This window comes from Anser brachyrhynchus (assembly GCF_964034855.1).
Source record: "Anser brachyrhynchus genome assembly, chromosome: 5".
Taxonomy (NCBI): Eukaryota; Metazoa; Chordata; class Aves; order Anseriformes; family Anatidae; genus Anser; species Anser brachyrhynchus.
In genome coordinates, this window is record NC_137699.1 from 18,206,941 (window position 1) to 18,227,232 (window position 20,292).

The 20,292-nt window shown below is 41.2% G+C and overlaps 1 protein-coding gene across 5 annotated transcripts in view; it reads right to left on the bottom strand.

Annotated features, from left to right (window-relative positions):
- Positions 1-20,292, bottom strand: part of ANO1 (anoctamin 1) — a 77,844-nt gene that overhangs the window by 41,842 nt on the left and 15,710 nt on the right. For all 5 annotated transcript variants that reach the window (XM_080594341.1, XM_080594340.1, XM_080594339.1 and 2 more), the window contains exon 2: positions 1,319-1,497. In XM_080594341.1, coding sequence (XP_080450467.1) covers positions 1,319-1,426 — 108 coding nt within the window. In that variant the 5' untranslated portion in view covers positions 1,427-1,497. The remainder of the gene's footprint in view (positions 1-1,318; positions 1,498-20,292) is intronic.

Consider the following 20,292-nt stretch of genomic DNA (forward strand, 5'->3'; position numbering starts at 1 on the left):
ATAAATACAGGAGAGAGGCAGGACTGGAGATGGCTCCTGAAGGTGACAGCAGTGAGTGTGCTGGGTGTTTCTGGCTGCTCGGGGCAATCCAGACTGCTCAGCACACCCTGCCCACCGCTCCTTGTGCCCTGGAGTGCCCTTCTGGTGGAGGCTGAGGAGAGTGGCACTGAAAATGCCGATTTCACTAGTTTCTTTGTGCCACCGCCACCAGGAAGGGATCAGGTCACACTGCAGAATCTGAACGAGCTGCTTCCCATTTCTTCGAACTTTGTTGTTGAAAAGCTGACCATCCTGGGGACTCGCTGATAATACAGATGAGCCTGCTGTGTTGTGTATATGAATGCCTCAATACATTTACTAATGAAAAGAATAGTTACCTCACCCTGTAAAAGGGATGCAGCCAAAGGAATCCAAAGGAGCCTGTTGGTCCTCATTTAAAGAAATAAATAGAGTCTTTTAAGGATGTGGTCTTAATGCTGAAAGGCACTCAGGAGGCCACATCCTTTCTTGCAGTGCTGCTGCACTGAAGGAGAGAAATGCATTGGCCAAGACCATGCACGGCCCGTGCGCCTCTGGTTCCAAGCGAGGTGCAGAAAGGGCATCTCAATTTTAAACCAGCAGAAGGGGTATGTGTGCCCTGACACAATTATTCCACCACAGTAAACCCTAATTAAGCACAAGCACAATGAATCAAGCATTGCTTTTTATGGTGCACCTTTCTCTAGCAAGATCTGTTGTATAGCTCACTCCACCTCAATTTCTTCACCTGAATAAACCTATATTTGTGCATTTATGACTTAGCCAACTCCTAATCCTATTGTGTGTTCATGTTACTAACTTCCTTTAAAACTGCTGATAAAGATATAAAGAATTTAACTAAGGCACGATTAATAACACTAGAAATCTGTCCAGTGGAAAAACCTCTCTTGTGTGCTACAGACTATTTGTTTAGGGTTACCGCTGCTAACAATAGCTTTTGCATGCAGTTTTAGGCACTTCTGTGTTTCGCTCAATACGGGCAAAGAGATTTAAAGGTTACCACAGTCTTACTGCCAGATTACTTACTCTGAGAATAACCACCCCTTTTTAGGCTACAGGTTAAAAAAAGGATCCCTTGCTTCCCTTCAGCAGCCCACACACCAAAGCACAAACTCCACCAAATCAGCATGTGCTGTGGCTGACAGCAATCCTCCTCAGAACCTCGGAAAGGGGAGGGAGAAACCTGCAGAGCCTCCAGGGAAAGGAAACACTTGGAAATAAGGTAAAGAGTAAAGAGCAGCATGCCAGCTGTTACACTTCTGTCAAGTCCTCTACTCACTGTGCTTTCATGCTGGTCATATCCTATATCCTCAATAGCTCGGATGTTGATGATGTGGATCCCCTTCTCCTCAGCAGGTAGGCAGGAGTATTTCTTGTTCACCCTCATTCCTGTCTCGTCTGGAGCCTCGCTGAGGTCGTCTGGCAGAAAATCCACCCCATGAAACTCACTGTCTCCGTCTGCAAGGAAAAAGAACAACTTCATCAAGACTCTTTAATCCCAACACTTGCTCCTCCCAGAGCCACCCATGCTGAAACGTATCCTGTTCCTGCCCTCGTCTGCCAATGAGCCTCCATGCGGGGCTCCCACCCCTTGCCTCCGTCTCAGCGAGCCCACAGCCCTGAGCCCTACCTCCTCCTCCTCAGCAGGAGTGCTCCCCCTACACCTTTGCCACAGTGCTGTCCCACAATTAGGTTACCACGCAGCCTCTTCGCCTTGCAAAGATTCGATTTTGTCTCTTGGCAAGAGAGGGGAAAAGGGGGAAAAAGAAAAGTAGTCTGAGAATTAGCTGGCGAATAAGGGAGCATGGTGTTTTCCCCCTTTTACAGTAAGCATGTTCTCCTTCAATAAGCAACTTCACTTGTTCATGCTGAAAAAGTAAGTGTGCTTCCCCTCAAGTACCTATGTACTGCATAGGATGTGCTGAACCATTCCTGTTTAAGGAATCTTAAGGGTATTCTGAATATCAGGTTTCTTCCCTCTTGCCCTGCCAGAGACTTCCTGTTTAGTATTTAACTATACAGATGGGCTAAAGAATCTCACATAAAAATTTAAGCACAAACTGAGCAACCAGATAATTGATGAAATACAAACCATTGTTTGCATGTGTGAATTTATGCATTTAATAGAAGGCAGAGTTTTCTAAGATTTGACTCATTTTGACGCTGAACCAGAATACTGCAGCGCTATGCATTTTTTCAAACTGTTTGGGAGCAGAATTTGCTTGTCTGAGGAGTGGAGATAAAGCAGGAATTTTAGAATTTAGCCTTGAGTGGATACTAAATTAACTTTCCCCCTCAAAAAACAAAAACATGCGGAGGAGCACAAGCTAGCAGCTAGACTGCAACAGTCTCGCTGTAGCTAGCCCAGTGCTCAGTCTCTGGAACAGGGATCTGCAGGAACTGAACAAATTACACACACTGCCCCTGGGCCTGACACAGAATTAGCCTATTAGAAAAACTATTGCCCTCATACCTAGAGCTGCCACTAAGTTTAGGGTGAGGTGAAGACAGACATCACATTTTAACCAGCAATTTCTTAGCCTAAGAGGAATGCTACTCCTCTTCACCAAACCACCCGTCTGGTTTTGATGGAGCTTCAGGGATGACATAGCAAGGAGAGACAGGGAAGATCTCATGCCCCAGCAAGCTTGCAGATGACACAGAACTGAGGAAAAGGGTTGGTAGGCTGGAATGTAGGGCTGCCACTTAGCAGGGTCTCGACAGGCTGGAGAAATGGGCTGAGAGCAGCCTTATGAAGCTCAACAAAGTCAACTGGGAAGCTCTGAGCTTGGACAGACCAGTCCCATGCAAGGAGCTGAGTGGATGAAAGGTGGCTCTGCAGACTTGGCGGTCAAGTACAAAGTGAGTCATCAGACCTTCAGTGGAGAGGGATAATTGCAGACTGGACTGCATTAGTAGGACAGCAAAGCCAGCAAGGCCAGGGAAGTGATTTTTCCGTTTGGCACCTGTCAGACCGCAGGTGGAGTGCTGTGTCCAGTTTTGGCTTCCCAGCACAAGAAGGACATTGACAAGCTTGAGCGAGTCCAGTAGAAGACCACCAAGGTGGTCAGGGGGCTCAAGCCCTCAATATATGAGGAGAGGCACTTATGCAGCCCAAAGAAGAGAAGGTAAGGGATGGTGCCCCACTCCTGCCCTCAGCTGCCCACTGAGCAGTTACAGGCATGGCAGGGCCAGATTCTTCTCACAGGTGCACAAGTTGCAACAAGGGACATTGTGACAGGACATTAAAAAAAAAAAATCATTAATTCTTTAACAATAGGTGCAACAATACAATGGGAAAAGTACCCAGCAAATCTCCAAATCTCCATCCACCCCTGGAGACAGTCACAACTTGACTGCACAGGGCCCCGAGCGACCTGACCAACTTTAACGCTGTGGGGTTGGGCACTGCATCAATCTGCAGCCCATGTTCTTCTCCACGATATGCAGGGCTTAGTATGGACAACACCTGCAGCAGCAGAGGAGGAAGGTGTGGTGCTTTTTGGGCTTGTCAGTTCAAGGAAAGTGTTCTTGGTAAGAAAGTCATGCTTGTCTGGCACTGTCAGACCCATTTCTCTGGAATTTGCAAGTCCCATGAGTTTGTGGATCTTCATTTCAGCCTCTGTACTTGGGAAATCTGCTGCCTCAAGTGACTTAAGTAACTTTCTACAAGCTCCACAGTTTCCCTTGGAGGGCTGAGGCATTCCTAGAAACTGCAGCACACAAATCTGATGTCTGCTACCCACACTTTTTTTCTGTGTAACTTCATAAATTGAGCAAATCACTCCTGGACCAGGCATGGAATTTTAATTCTGACACCCCCCTTGTGATCTTGCAGCAGGATGTTCAAACTCGGCAAATCATCTGAATAACAATTTATAATAGTTAAATAACCTTTTTTTATGGAGTAATACAGAAATGCAGCCAAAAATCTGCTATGTTTTAGGGAGCAACCAGCATATTTGTAACAATTCCCTACACATCTATGCCCTGTTTTTCCCAACATATACATGCATACACACACCGACTCCCTGAACACTTAAGAACTTATACATACATGATCAGCTACAGAATCCTATGTATTCATGCCTTTGTTCCATAGCTGTAAAATACTCATATAATAATACAGCAACTTTTGGAGCTTCTTACACATAACAACCAAAGCTTATATTTGGAAGTATGCCTGAAAAATACCTAGAAAAAAATACCTTAAGTGCTATAAAACTCCTCTTTCCTTCCTCCTCCTCTCACGTGTACAAAATAAAACCCAGGTACTCAAGTGGACTGCAAGGAACATTAGAAGAGAAGCACCAATTACTGACTCATGAATCTGAACATTTTTCCTACCTTATAATAGGTCTGTGAACTGAAAAGTGCTAGTTTAGAAATCACAGCTAGGATGAAAAATGTTTAGAATGGAAAACCACAAGCTTCAATGAGCCCAAATGAGCAGCCTGTGCTCTCTTGCACTTCTCAACTGCATTTGTTAAGTCTACAGTACAGAGCAAGACCTGCTCCAGTGATTCAGTACTATTGTGCAAGTCCAAACAATCACCCATCCGCAAGCATATATTTACATTTCTGTTTACACATCAGTAGCCTGGCAATATCTGAAAGAACAAGTGCTTAAGGTAGGCAATGAATCATAAAATTTTGTTTTATTATGACTACTGGAAAAAGATGCAAAATATGAGAACTTTATTGATACCATCTTAATTACAAGAAGTTTGATTTGTGCACTTAAAGATGATGTCAGGATTTAATGCTAAGTAAAGCCATCCAAACCACTTTGGTAATTACAAACGCACAGGGATTATAACATATGCTGATTTGGCAGAGGTCAAAGCATTCTGTTGCAGAATACAAAACCTCTTCTGGTACAGAACAGAATATTTCAAAGACTTATAAATCTCTATTTTGCATTAATCATATTACACAAGGACAATAATTTAATCTAAAAATAAATTTATGTTCATAATTAGTTAGGACAAGATAGTAGACATGATCTGAAGAGCACAAAGCATATTAACATCCTAATTCAGCTACGGTCACATCTTAATCTCTTTGTTGGGAGCTGAAAGAGGAGGAGTATTGTGAAAATTGTTAGCTTTGCAGCCTTCTAGCATTGACTAACCCACTCTTTTTCTATTTAATAACCAGAAAATTCTACAGCAGAGACCTGAAGAAATGTTTGACACATTTCAGCATAGCCATATAACCAGCCAGCCATTTACCCTCCCTTTCCACACTTGACATTGTTCAGAAACCCATGGATTTCAAGACAGCAGGAGTCCCTAATATTATAAAATCAGACCCACTCAGTGCTTCTCCTACACTTTATTATGTATTGCTTTGTCATTTCTTAATGTTTGGTATAAATCTCAGAAAACCCTGCCAAGTATACACTACATAATGAAATATTTTAAAGTACTCCTTGCCTGTCTCCAAACATACACATGCTGTACGGGTGCAGAATGTTAAAAAGCCATTTTGATAAGACTTGATACCAATTTCAATCTATCCCTGAACCAGGTTTGAGAAAGTATTTGGTCAATGGTGCATGTGTATAGAACTTCTCTTTTCCTTACCACAGGCACTGAAGGGTAATTCCTATATTTGTTGCTGCTGACCGTGTGTTTTTCACAGGTGGTTCAGAAGAATGGACACAATGGGCTTCGTGCCGTTTCCAGTACAATGTAAGCAAGCACTACATCCAGCTCAAGTAGATAAACTTGTATGGAGCACAGAGATGAGAGCATGAGGACAGAAGCTGCTGAACAAGATCAGAAAAGACAGCACAGAGGACCTGTGCATGTCCTGCATCTTTGGTCCACCTAATTCTTCCCTTGAATCTCCAATGAGTCTGTCACTCTGAACAACACTGGAAACAAGACTCAATTACTAAAAAATAATCGCAAACATCTGCTTCTTTGTGCAAACTTCAGCTGCAGAACATCCATGAGCAAACTCCTCATTTTCTACCACAGAAATGTGGCACATTATGCTGCAAGCTGCAGACATCTAGACAGTGCTTCTTCATTGGACTTTAGTGACCAAGTGAACAAGAACTGAAAATCCACTCTAGAAATAAATGAATTTTTTCCACTACTAGCCGCAGCCTTGATCGACTACCTTCTCAATATCATAGTCATAATCTCTTGTAACCACTAAATATTCTCTAGGGAAAAAATATATATATTTTTTATTAAAATAAATGGAAAATTGCATCAACACAATGTAGTTTTATAGAAACGTCCTGCCCTCGTTCTAAAACAAGCATAAGTATATATAAACAACCAGACAACTATTTCACTATTCAGCCTGAAATTCATAGTGTAGCTGAAACTGGCTTCTCTTATATCCTTGTTTTCTTTTTTTAGGGAGCATGTTTAAGAAAGTGACTAGAACAAAAAAGTCATAAAAGACATCTAAGCTAGCTGTCCCAGTTGCTCTCAACAAGGAAGAACCAGGACAGTTACAAGACCATGTGATTTAAGACTTTCTAATCTCCAGATTGTTATCTTTTTGCCTTATATAAACAGTGAGAGAATTAGGAAGGAAAATTCAAAAATTATTCAGGATAGGTTCCTTGAACTAGTAATTTTAAAGGAGCCACAACAGGAGCTCTTCTGAAACATTAGCACATGATTTTTAGATTCCTTAAACTGAAGACATTACTTTCGTATGAATTATGATGGAAAAATGCTGTGCATATGCCCTGATATTGACAGTGATCCTACTGCGATGGGGAGGAAACATATTAAGAAAGACACACACACACGTTAAAACAAAATACAACACACACATATACATATAAATATATGTATATAGGTTGCATATTTTATTTATACTATGCTTCTTCTGCAGAAGAAATACTAATATAGCAAACTGTCAGGTATTTTTTTTTTTTAAACTTCAACAGATACAGAGTGAAAACTCTTCAGCGTGTTTTTGCTTAATATATATTGCCCCCTAGCAGCAGAATCCTCCTTTAGCAAAGTCTTACCCATTTCTTTACTTCCTGTATAGTCCAAATTCAAAGCTACAGGTTAATACTTGGGCTAGGAAGGAGGAAAAAAAAAAATCTGACAACTGACTCGCACATTACTCTCCCTTCCTCCTTCCTCCCCCCCTCCTGATTCATTAAAAGGTTTTGGCTGCCAGATTTGGAACCCGAAATCTCTGCTTCGTCCTCACGAAAAATAAGGCAAGGCAAATGTCAAGGAAGCCTCAAACATGCCTTCCCACCCATGTGTCTCATTTCTGACCTATGGGTCACCCCTCCTGACCCACTAAATCCTGCTGCAAGCACGCCAGTGAGGATACCCGCTGCTGGCACGGGGGCAGTTCTTTTTTGGGAGGCTGACACCTGTTTACGATGTGCTGGCTGGAGACCAACGTCCCGGTCAGGAACCACTGCGATCTCCAAGGAGCACTCGTACATGTCCTGAACTTTTGTTCTGTTCAAAGTCAGGGAGTTGAGAACTGATTATATCCACATCTGGGACCCTCTGATTTAAACCTTCCCTTGCATCTCCAGCCACTGGCAACCAGCCACTGTCTCTGGCTGCACCACTTCTGTAGGTGCAGGAGGCTGCACCAATACCATCAACAGGCAAAGGGCTGCTGTAAAAGGCAACCGACCTATCCTTGGATGAGATGAATGCTTTCGGTGATGTCGACATCTTCTCGACCTGCCCACAGAGATGTGACTCCCTCTCCTTTTCATCTTCTGTGGCAGCCTGCTAAATAGGACACCCTGGAACTTGCCCATCTCCTTGCTTCTGCATTTATTTTAAAACTTGGCTGTGGCCTGGGTCTGTACAGAGCGTTACCTTAATGAAGTGAACAGAGAGGTATGAACCAATTCATTTAAAAAATAAAAAATAAAAAATAAAAAAAGTAAAATAGGGTTGCAAGGAGAGTTTCTGTTGCAGAATAGAAATACTTCTAAAGCAGAACAATTTTCATACATCTGAAGCTGACAACTTCATTAGCACTTCCAATTATACTGAACAGCAGAGCCCATTTAAAGACTTTGTTTGTATCCAGTATTTGGGAGTCTGAAAACCAACCCCTGTCACATGGGTGGAGACAAGTCAGCTCCTGGCAGGGTTATTTGAAACATCAGCTTAGGTATATTTCTCAGTACAGACATATCAACAGTGGGTCTCCAGAGCAGGGCTGGAGTTTTCCTGGAAGGCTGTCCACAGCTTTAATGTTATTGATCTATTATTATCAGCAACATGTTAAGAGGTGGCTAGAAGGACAGACAACTATGGCAACATTTCTATTTCTGCCCTTCTATTTTTGCTTTTAAAGATTAATTTACCCTCTTTACAATATGCAGGCCTAGGTTTGAACACTTCTGACCTGACATCGCCCTTGTGAAATCTGAAAATAAAGAGCACATTACCTAAAATATATAATGATAGTAAAAATGAACATTTGGGGTGAAATGGAGTTTTCAACAGCACATAAAAGACCAGTGAATATCAATTCTATCACAAGTAACGAAATTCATCCTACCAATTTATGTTGACCCTGGAAAATCCCACGTTTTATAAAAAACAAACAAACAAACAAACAAAAACACAAAGCCTCCCCTCCACACCCCCACCTAAGACAAAGTGCACTTTTTTCCTCCAATTACCAACAGCTATTGCACTACTTATTAAGTACGTCTCTTTTCAGATATATTTCTAAAATAGGAAAATTCAAGCATGCTTACTCTTCTACCACCAGACACTGGAAAAATATTTTAGATTTGCAACTTTTGCTATTCCAAGAAAAGTAGTATTGGAGACCACTTTCAAGTCCACTGCAGTCTGTTCTTTGTAATTACAGTTTTATAAATTATTTACATACTTCTGTAATTTGATAGCACTTTACAGAAAAGTAGACAAAATAAGCAAAATTCTTCTCCCAGTTACTTTGATACATGTACAGAATAATCCTTGCAACATTTTTTTTGCATTTCAACTAGTTTTAATGAAAACAGAAGCACCAGTGTGATTCACTGAGATGCCCTGGAACTGAAGGCTGTAACTCTCTTTCTTACACAAGTTACGGCTGCCTTCCAACCCACCTACTGCTTACTTCCTTGAATGCACTTTGCAATGTCATGTCCTTATGCATCTCATGGGAACAGACGGGTGCTATAGGTAAGGAAGACCAATGGCATCTGAGTCCTATGGATCCTGGTAGGCACGTTTTGATAGGTTATGATGCTAATCATTTTTGTTTGTGTGTTCCAAGTGAAGGCAAGTGTTATTAAAGGGAGCGGTAAAATGAAAGGAAACAATTACCAATTACTAGAGAAGATATTGTGAGGAGAATGTTGGTGAGTATTAGGACAACGTATATCCAAACTCTTGTAGCTTCTAAAGATACCTAAATACATTTAAAGTACTAAACACATTTTCCTTTACCAGACTATTACAAATAGCTCATTATACTGAATATATGAAAATGAGGATCCAAAGTTTTACTGTTAAAATATGAGGTATACACCGCAATCTGGGACAAAGGTCGTAGCATATACTGACTGGTAAACCTGCTCTTGATCCAAAAGGTTTCCATCTTTTAACCTTGAAATATTGGCACTTACGTTTAAATTTCCATCAAGGTCACAAGGGCATTCAGACAGTGTAGACTTAGGCCTTAGACTCATGGCAGCAGAGGATGTGGCTTAGAGAAGACAAACTTTTATGATAATCAGAAATACACAGGACACCTCTTGAAATGCTACAGTTCCTTGAACCTCCTCATGAGTCTAAGTGTTCTGGAAGGTTTTGGCTAGTCCAGTAAAGATGTTTTTGACTACAGTCACTACGTTCAGTAACAGGAGCTCTCCTACATTTGCACTGAAAGAGCCAATGCTCTCCATCTGAGTCAGCCTGGGTGGGGTCAGGTTTTGCATGGCAGAGCTCCACATAATGTATGTTATTTGGGTGTGCCAAAACAGGTGGAGCTGATTTGATAGTGAGGTGGTAGTAAGTGATTTTTAACCGAGGTCCACTACAGCCTTCAGCTCTGTGCTATTTGAGGTGTCTTTCCACAGGAAATCAAACTAAAATCCTGGGCTGGGCAAAGCCTGAAGCTATGCTACCCAGCTTTTAGCAAGTATTCTTCAAACTGCTGCAGTTTTAACTAGGATGCAGAGAAAAATTTCTGTGCAATAACGCACTGCAAAATTTCACTGGCAATTGAAATAAGTCTTTATCTCTCACTGAGCAGGTAAGCATAAATGAGTGAGGGGGAAAAAGCTCTATTAACTCTTGCCTATCTGAGAGAATGCCATTCTCTGTGTTCCTCAGTCTTAATCCACCAAGCCTAGGCATGCCAGAGGCACAAGACTTAAGAAGTGACTATGCAACCAGGCAGTCTCTTTCATGATTTTAAGAAAGAGCAGAGATGTGGCTGCCACAAACAAGGTGATATTCCAGGGAGACGCCACACGCCAATCAGCTAGCTTGCCCAGTGCCTGAAGATGCAGACACGCTACAGAAACGCAAGATACTTCTGTTTAGGACTTCTGGTGGTCCCATCTTGGGTTGCAAAATTCTTGGAGCACAGAACTAATCCGTGAGTGAAGCCAGCTTCCCTTGGGTGCCGGCAAGAGCAAGAATTGGGCCAGGGCCCTTGGTAAGGCATGTCGAGACCCCCAGATGAAAGGCACACTTTAAATGTTTGAGCAGAGACACACATTCCTCGCAGTTTGGCCATCAGCAGGGAAGCTGGTAATGACAGCAGCACCAAGCCTAGACTCACCAAGCTTTTGACAATCTTTTCACCCTTAACAAGCTTTTGACAGTCTTTACTATCTGTTACATCTCTATATCAAACAAGCAGTCAAGACCCAGTGTAAGTGTAAAATGCTGCACTGTAGATTTTGTAACAGGAGACAGACTGATTAAAGTCTAACCTAAAGGGACACCAGTCAATCTACATTTCCTACAGAAGAGTGAAGAAGAGGACTGCCAGGAAATTCATTTTGACTATAAAATGGTAAGAAACAGAGTCAGAAGAGTGTGGAGGAAACTGTGGGTGCTGCAGTTGGTCAAATCAGCTAGGCCAGAATATCCCAAATCTTAGGTTTCATTCCCAACTTGCTCTTATTTGTTTGTTCTGCAGCAGTACTTTTCCAAAGGGAGATGAGAATCCATATCAAAGAGAATCCATATCAAAGATATGTGCCTTGAAGAAGCATATTTCTGCTTGAAGGCAGTCTTTTCCACGGCTGCTATATAGGCACATAACACTCCCTCCTCCCCCCCTCCCCCCCCCAAAAAAAAGACAAAACCCTATGAATTCATATCATAACCTAAGACAGACATATTTTGAAAGACTATACTCAACCTGTGTATAAACAAGGACATCTTGGCAGAAGCAAAGAGATGCACTCCAAAAAAAGAACTGTTCTAATGCCACACACTTTACAATATGCAGTAATGAAACCAGAACTAATGAAGGGCAACTGTAGTCCAGTATTTTATCTCAAGAAGTGTGAGATAAATAGCAAAAGAGAGATCTGTTTCTATCTTATGCATTGTTCTTTGAGAAATTATGCAAAGAAAGAGACCAACAGCTGGGACAACAACCAACAACCAGCAGGCAGTCGTTAGTCTTCCCATGACATACCCTCAATAATACCCTGTCTTCAGCACCGTGTACAAACCCTCTTTCCTTTAAGAAACAGCTCTGAGCACCATAAAGGTTAGACTCACCAAAACAAAAACTGGAACTGATACAATTTCAAACAGTACCTCTCTTTTGTAAACAAATATTCAGCTGATTCCCAAATTTTAGCTGTCCTTTTATGGTTCAGCAAGGGAACGGCATGAGTCTCTCCTGGACGGTACAATGTAAGGCTCCATCAACAAATGTTAAAATTTAATTTCTCCATCTCTGACACAAAGCATTCAAACAACTTTTACTGTGCACATAAAATGTACTGCTCCTCATTAAAGAACAAGGACTAGCTAACAAAATTAATGATCAAAAGGTATTTTAACCACTGCAAGCCTTTAGAGAAGAGATGTTAGTGAAACATAACCACAAGGCAGACAAAACACATCACACCCTCATAGCCCGTGATGGTCTGTCTGAAGTTACTCTGGGTAAGAAAGGAAATGGCAGCTCCTGCCAAGAGCCAGCATTTGGCATAAAGGCAGATATAGAGAAAGAGAGAAAACATCATTTGTTTTCATATTTCCTGACAAAGACATTAGAAATGTCATAACTTTGTTATTTGTAGAAGGCCAAGGTTTCATTATAGAATTTAAAAGAGGAATTTCTTTTCCTCTGATGTGTGATTAAGTTTATAAGTGTAAGGCAGTTTTATTATGTTTTTTCTGTTTTGGTTTATAGAAAAGCAATTCACTTGCTGTCATTTTTTTTTTTTTTAAGAAAAGGAAAATGTTCTGTTCATTTATCTGGTAAATGTTTATCAGATCAGTGAAAAAACTAAACAATAGAATAAAACAGAATTAAACTTTAATATATTGCATTGAAACATTTAAAAAAAAACAATATTCCATATAAAAAAAAGTTCTTGTTTTACCAAAATATTTGGAACAAAATTTTATTTGGATACTGTCCTTTAGCATAGCTATTATTCTGTGAACTTTTTGAAAATATATTCTAAATTGCTATTTGTAAACTTTATCACTCTTTAATAACACATACTTTAAGTTGTTTGATAAGTTCAACCAGTTTACAAAAAGCATGATACATTTTTGCCAGGTAGGTTTCAAGTCTCATGAATATTCTGTTCATATTTTTTTAACGAAATTCTTAATTCTCTATAGAAATTACTGGGAAGTAATTGCTTTTAAACCCGAAATGCATTTGTTGTTGATTAAGAGGGAAAAAAAAATCTTCTCCCTGACCACACTAATTATGTAAATTCTGGTATTTAAAGGAATAGAGGGCAACTAAGTAAATATAAATGAACGTGATACAATTCTAACTGATTTCAAATCTAATGGAGATAGCTCGCTAGTAGTGTCCTTGAACTGTTTGTTTCACTAACCCTTTGGATTTCTGGAACCCATAGCTGTTGCTATTTTTTATTACTAGTGGCTAATATTCTGTGAAGTGATGGGATAGAGCAACAGTGGTTACAGTGGAACAGGTGTCATAATGCTGGATCAGCTATTGCACAAAGCATTAATTTGGGAGTCATATGATATTTAAAACATTTAAACCAGTTGTAGCGGTTGAAAAAAAAATTCAAGTGGTTAAGCACAAACTGTTATTTTCACAGTCACTCTTCATCCCAGCTCAAGACCAACGCACCTTTACACTAGATGCCCTCAGAAGACATACAGACTTTACACCAGAATATGGGCCCATTTGGTCCCCAAGACCATGAAAAACAAGACAGCCCTCCAAGCGATGGAAATTCTTTTCCTGACAATGCGGGAGCAATCAAAAAGCAGCAGCAATGTGTGGGACAAAATGTGTGTGCTGCTGATTTCCCTGACTTTGTAGCCTGTAAAAGATTATACATGGTAGAAATCAGAGGAGGCTTGGATAGAGAAAGCTAAGTCAGATCTTTCTGAGGAACAACATCCTTCCAAGAAACTCCTTGAGCAGCGGCCTACAGAGGAAGAAGGAATTTAAGAGCTTTGCATACCACCAATATACATCTAGGACATTAGTGCTCTGAAACAGTGGACAGTGCACACACCTCTATCAATAGCTACACATACTTACCTGAAGAAATATTTCAGCATTACAACACGTGTAAGGTTTTAGAGTTTATTTTCTTGACCTAATTTTGACATGAGGCTGACTTCTGTTTACATGAAATTAAGACTTCTTTCCTGATATCATTCATCTCTAATTGCATTCTTCCAGGAAGTATTTATAACTCAGATCAACAATTTATATTCATTATTCCTTGCCTACCTGCAGGGCTGGTTCTTGCCTGTGAAGCCCTAGTGACCGCAGACAGGAAGGACAGTAAATGCCACTACAAGACAACTCCAGACAATGTGGTCCAACCAGATGCTTCAAGGAAACTTCAGAGAACACAGAAAGTCTTCCTGATTAATACCCTGCAATAGTAGAGGCTTAAAGTACACAACAAAACTGTGTTATGTAGAAAGCTAGATGCTCTAATTCTAATGAAAATTGGAACAAGGTTAAACTTAGGTATGACTTGACTGGACCCAAAGCTGTGGAGTGCCAGCTCTCACATAAGAATATATCTACAGACTAATGCTGTCATTGCAGAACATGATGTTCATTGTGTAAATGCTGCATTGCACCTACTCCAGCCTATGCAGAAATTCTTACAGCATCCTATCAGGATCTCCTTGGACAAGAAAATATCAAGTGCTTCCTCTGCTAATCTCTAAGCTTGCTAATCAGGCCTCAGGCTCTCAGAAGGGACTCAGCCTGTGATCTTTTAAACAAGATTTAAGCCAAACACCAGTATCAGCCAACAATAGAAAAATCTGTATCTGAAATGCTGTTTTTCATACCAAAACAATTACTTGCTTGTTTGACAGATAGGGGCATATCTTGCTAATCTTGAGGATTTTTAGTACTTGTATCCCGTTTGGCTTCTCTCCTTATGCCTGTTTATTTTGGAAATTTATGGTGTAATTGCCAGAAGTTTGGATGGTATATCGCTTACCCACTTCAATAAACAATCTGGAGTACTGTTTAAATATGGAAATGCTTCACAGCAGCACAACCGAAGTGAAGGTATGCCTTAGGAAAATGGGGGGTGGGGGGGTGGGTGGAGTGGAGAGGGGAGGAGATGTTCTCATGCAGATACCCATTTGTATGTCATTAATTCAGCCACATCAAACAATTGTAAAATTTACAAATTGCAAAATATTGATTCAATTCAGCAAATAAAAATTTCCACCTAGCAATGACCTCTTAAAACTCTGCCCTTTGGAGCAGAGCCCTGTTGCTTCATCAGGAACCAAATGGGTCCAAACTAGGCACGCTGGTAGTGTCCAGGTCCATTGGGACACTGGATTTCTTAAGCTTTTCAGAGTGCATGAAATACAACCACATATGAGATAAGCCATACATGATCAAGCAGTTCTTCAGTTTTCTAAATCTGATCTCTTGCCTAACCTCCTGTAAGAAATACCTCCTCTCAGAAACTGAACTTACTGTTCACAACGCAGACGTGTGATTTCCCCCTACTGAAACAAGTGAGGTTTATTAGCTGTGTATCCTCTGAGTCTTTATACTGCTGCCTTATGATGTTCACCTCCAAAAAACAATTCAGATTTTTCTTGCTCAGTCTCTAGAAAATCTCACCTACTACATCAGCTCCTTTCTCAACTACCAGGAGACAACCTTCCAAACCTATTTGTCTTTGTAAACCAAGCAGGGATTGGTTTTACCACAAGAGCAACTTCAGGTTGCTGGATGGCTTGAGACTCCTCATGATGGTGTAAGACTGCTGACACAATACTCCTCTGCTCCCACAGCCACCTCTGTATTGTTCTTGGGAGACAATGTTGAGAACATCTGGTGGTCACAGGCGTGCTCGCAGAATAGCATGTATTTAAACAGTGTCAAAACAACCCACGGCTAACACTTTGTGATCAAACTGCACATCCACCACCTGGTCACCCAGCACCCAAAAGCAACAGGACTTCTCAGTTTCAGTGAACACCCACAAAAATATCTTTCCTGTGACTAATTCCTTTACAAATCCATCAGGGCTCTCGGGACAGTGGTATGTGGTTTCTGCTCAACCACAGGCTGTTCCTAATCTTCTCCAGGGGTATCACATGGAAGCTCTGTCTATCACTGCAGATACTTTGGGACTCCTTCCTTATAAGTTAGTAAATCACAGCACAACTAATCCTTCTGTGAGGCACAGCTCAGAAAAAAGGCAAATGACAATTTACACTGTATTGAACAAAATATTTCTGTTAAAGATGAAAGAGCAACAGCGGTGTTCCTCTGGGATACTGCTTGCAGCTCTCATCATCTCTATTCCAGAAACACGAATTCAAAGTTAAATGGATGCAAAAACAACTGAGGGGGTTGTGGCAGTGATGGAGGGAGACGCTTGTCTTTGCAGAAGATGATGAAAGAAGTTGGATATTTTAAGCTAGAAAACTATCTACATGGATTCCATTCATTACCCTCATTTCCCCCCATATAGATGGTCAGACAGCCAAAGAGCAATGAAGAACAAATAAAGTATACATATGGTTACAGTAATGTTTAAAACACTCAAAGATGGTCCAGAGATGAGGTTCTGAATCACAAGCATGCATGAGGTTCAAGTCAGAGCAATGGAGGCAAAAAAAAAAAAAAAATCAAACTATTTTTATAATGGTACTTGAGAAATTTATGAATGGGATTCTGTGATGTGGTTGCCCGAAATAGCAAAGATTTGGACATGATGACCTAGGAGTTCCTGAAGTAGCTGGCATGCAGGCCGTCATGTGTGCACAGAGGGTTTCCCACTGCTTCCTTTCCCCTCCTGTAACATGGACCTTTCCCTACAAGTTCCAAACAAATGTCAGCATTAACATACAGCACCTCAGAATAGGACAAGAATAATGAATATTCCCCTACATACAACAGTTCTACCTAGAAAACCAAATGGAAGTTTGTGCAACCAGTGGCAAAAGCCACTCTTGCACTATTGTCTTTTGAGATGTATTTTCTTTTTCTTTTTCTTTTTTTTTTTTCTCCTCTCATTTTTGCTGCTCTTCTCTCAGCTTTAGGCTGTATGATCCACACTTTTTCATAAAAAGATGCCCCAAACTGGGTACATTACTCCAGCTGATGCTTTTCCATCCCTCAGAAGAATTATATCATCTCTTGCCTATACCACTCAATCTCCTACCCAAAAAAAAAAACAAAGTTGCGGATTTATATTTGGTTTGTGACTCCTAGACCTTTTTCTGAGGAACTGCTAGTTAATCAGCTAATTATTCCTACCCAGATGGAATAGTTTGCACTTGTCTGGTTCTCAGCCCAACCCATGGGAGCACATCCTTTTCCAGGAACATGAGCAACAACAAGTCTGTAATTTAACAATGTAAAGTGTAAGGCTGCTAGTACCAGATCCAGAACTCCACAGTCACATAACACAAAATGTAGAACTGTAAAATATACTCAGTTCAGGTTTTTCAAAGAGATTTTTTTTTTTTCTGGGGCGGTATAGTATCAGCAGGCTTTAGTGCAGATCTTTTACCAACTGTTCTGCTACAGTCAGCCTAATTTTGACATAAAGGAATAGAGCTACCGTTAACTCTTATTTGGGTGCTTTGCTGAATTTGATAGAAACGCAAACCACATGTGCACATGTTCAAATAAAATTGCACCAGTACTTTGTGTGACTTGATAGTACATAGATTCAACATCTAAAATCGTGGAAGCAGGGCAAAAGTTCGTTTTTGACATAGTAAAACTTAGCTTCGTAGATACTGGACAAGATTCTTCTCTGTAAACATGACAGCACATCTGATGCAAGATAAGAAAGAGAACTTACAGTGACACATAGGCTAATTACACTGAAAAACAGTCAGCACTCCAGAACAGATAATAATGAGAAATGAATACTGAAGGAAATTTCGATGTACTTCTTAGATAACTGTGGTACTTTAAAACTGGATTCAGTTCAAACATTTAAAACATCTCAGTCTGAGATCTACATTTCAGATTGAGAATGTGTTGATGCACAACCAGATTTTAAAATAAATACATGGTGGAGCAGAACACAAACACAGATTAAATAAAAAAAAAAAAAAGCCCTCTTCAGTTAGAACTCCCCCTGTTCAAACAGCTTTAAAACCACTTGCACTTCAAGTAAGCTCAATCCAAATGCAGAACTCTTCAGAAGTCATCCTTAACCGTTCAGTTTGCAGTATGGATTGGCTGAGATGCGTGTTGATTCGGTGCAATTTGAGTCATGGGTGCAACCCAGGTGAGACTGCTGGTTCCTGCTCTGTCCTCTTGACCACAAAGCCTTCTTTATACAGAAGCTGAAAGTAAGTAAAATTAAGGACAAAGCACACCTATCCTCATCAAGGAAAACACAAACCTGGGCATGCTCAAGCAGACCATTTGCCTTGCTGAAGCTACGTGAAGATCTCTCAGACTGGACAGGTGTAGTTCATTACCGACTAACTTGCAGGACCAAGCTGAAAAAGCATTCCCAAAAGCATCCATGTTCCAGTAATGACAAAGGTGAGGAACACCACAATACAAAAGGACAGAAATTCAGAGTCATGCGAGCTACTCTAAACATATCCTGTAGATGTAAGTTATTATAGTCCCATCTAGCAACTAAATTATTTTTCTTTAACACCCTTCACCAGAACGTCACCTTTGACATAACTAAAAAGATACGAGTTTTTCTAAGACAACAACTAAGTTAAATAAGTGAACACAAAAGCCATCCGCAAGACAGGATTTAATTACACCGCTGAGCAGAGACCAAGCGGGCACATAACCGCCCCAGGGACAAGCACAGGACGTGAGCAGACCCTGCCTTCTGAACGGCACCGCTCACGTGCCTTGTGTTACATACGTGCTCCACAAACTGCAGCTTGTAAAAGTTAAGCAAATTAACCAGCGGCTCTCTTTAATGCAGCCAACCTTAAGGACATTTGAAACGAGGGCACAGGGCAGGGTGTCAAAGAGGAGACAGGGCACTCTCAGTTGCAAGCACGCACGGGCTTACTGCCACCAAAACGTCCCCAAGCATTTCCATCATGTTATTCTCGAAACAGCTGCTGCCCACCGGTGCTGCCCAAGTGTTTTATTACATGGAGCGAGCATTGTGATCCCACTGCTGCTTCTGCTTCACACCAAGGCACCTGCCCCCTCCAGCTTTCTCCTGGAGAAGGGGTGTGTTTGTGCCAGTGCAAGGACTGGCACCAACGCTGGAATACTCAAGACACAAGTCCCAGCCTCTCGGCCCCAATGGCAGGATACAGACGGTGGCAATCGCCTGCAGCACAGGTCTGGGTGAAGCCCCTTCCTGGCGCAGGGACATCTTCCTGACTGCTGGGGCCCATCCCTTGACCTCGGTGAAGCCTTGGTGCCAATCTGCATGCACAAAGTTTCTGAAGCCACCCAAACAAGTGGCACATGAAATTTGAACACATACCACCACAAACATTGGTTTAACATGCCCTTGCCTTAAGAGGCAAAGGAATCAGCTCTCATATTCCTTTTCAGGGTGCAACAGCAGCTGGTACCAAGGAAAACAGAGGTGGAAATACTTTTCTAAAGCCCTTTCCAAAACATTTGCATCCACATCCTGGATGACAGAACACGTTCACACGCTATGTGACGCAGGGAGCAGAAGAAGGATTTCTCATTTCAGGACGAGTCAGGAGTCAAACACTTTCCAGCGAAGGGGCAGCTGGTGTTTCCTTCTATTACCTGCGTGCTTTCACTCAGCTCCAGTCAATGGAAAACACTAACAGGAGGGTTTACAAAATCCTACAGTTTATAACTCTTATTGTCCAAATTCATTATCTGAATGTGTAAATCTGGTGAGGCAACATGCATCTTCCCCTCTTCCCTAACAAATAATTCTTGGATCCCCTGCTGCAGACTCCCAGGCAGGGAGTCTGCTCACAGGGGAGTTTGAAAAAATAAAATAAAATAAAATAAAAAAATCAGGGCGCCTCCTATGTTTATAATTATAGCTTTAATAACATTCCACCCTCTTTCTAATTTTTCTTTCAGGCTCCCCTTTTAGGCCTGTTCTCAGTGACAGCCTCTCGCAGACATTTCCAAACTGTAACACATGCTTTGGTGACTATCAGTTTCACTTGCTCCAGACAGGTCTTTACTTGACTTTTTCCCTCCACTAGAAAAATAAAAGTGAACAGTCGACAAGTTTTTCCCTCATAAAGCACTATAAAGCAAGTTTAAACGATGACTTTCTCCTCACTGCTTTTGGAAAGGTTTAGTACAGCAGCAGGTTTTAGATGTTCATGTAGCATGATCTACCTTTTGGATGGGGGTAACTGGACTACAGGAGGCTATTAGATAAGACACTACAGAGAGCTTTGAAACAAAAAGAAGGGGTAGAAGTGAAGTGTTCGTGGCAACAGACAAGACACGTGTCCCCCCATGTTGGTGAAGCTGTAGAGCATCGATAGGCTCACAGGGAGAGCGCTTGCTCAAGCTAGAAGGCCTTTGCAGCCTTCCTGGGTCATTTGAACTACCTTAAATAACAAATGAGCTTTCTGCAATTGCCCGTTACACACCCATCTGTTTACTTTTATCCCA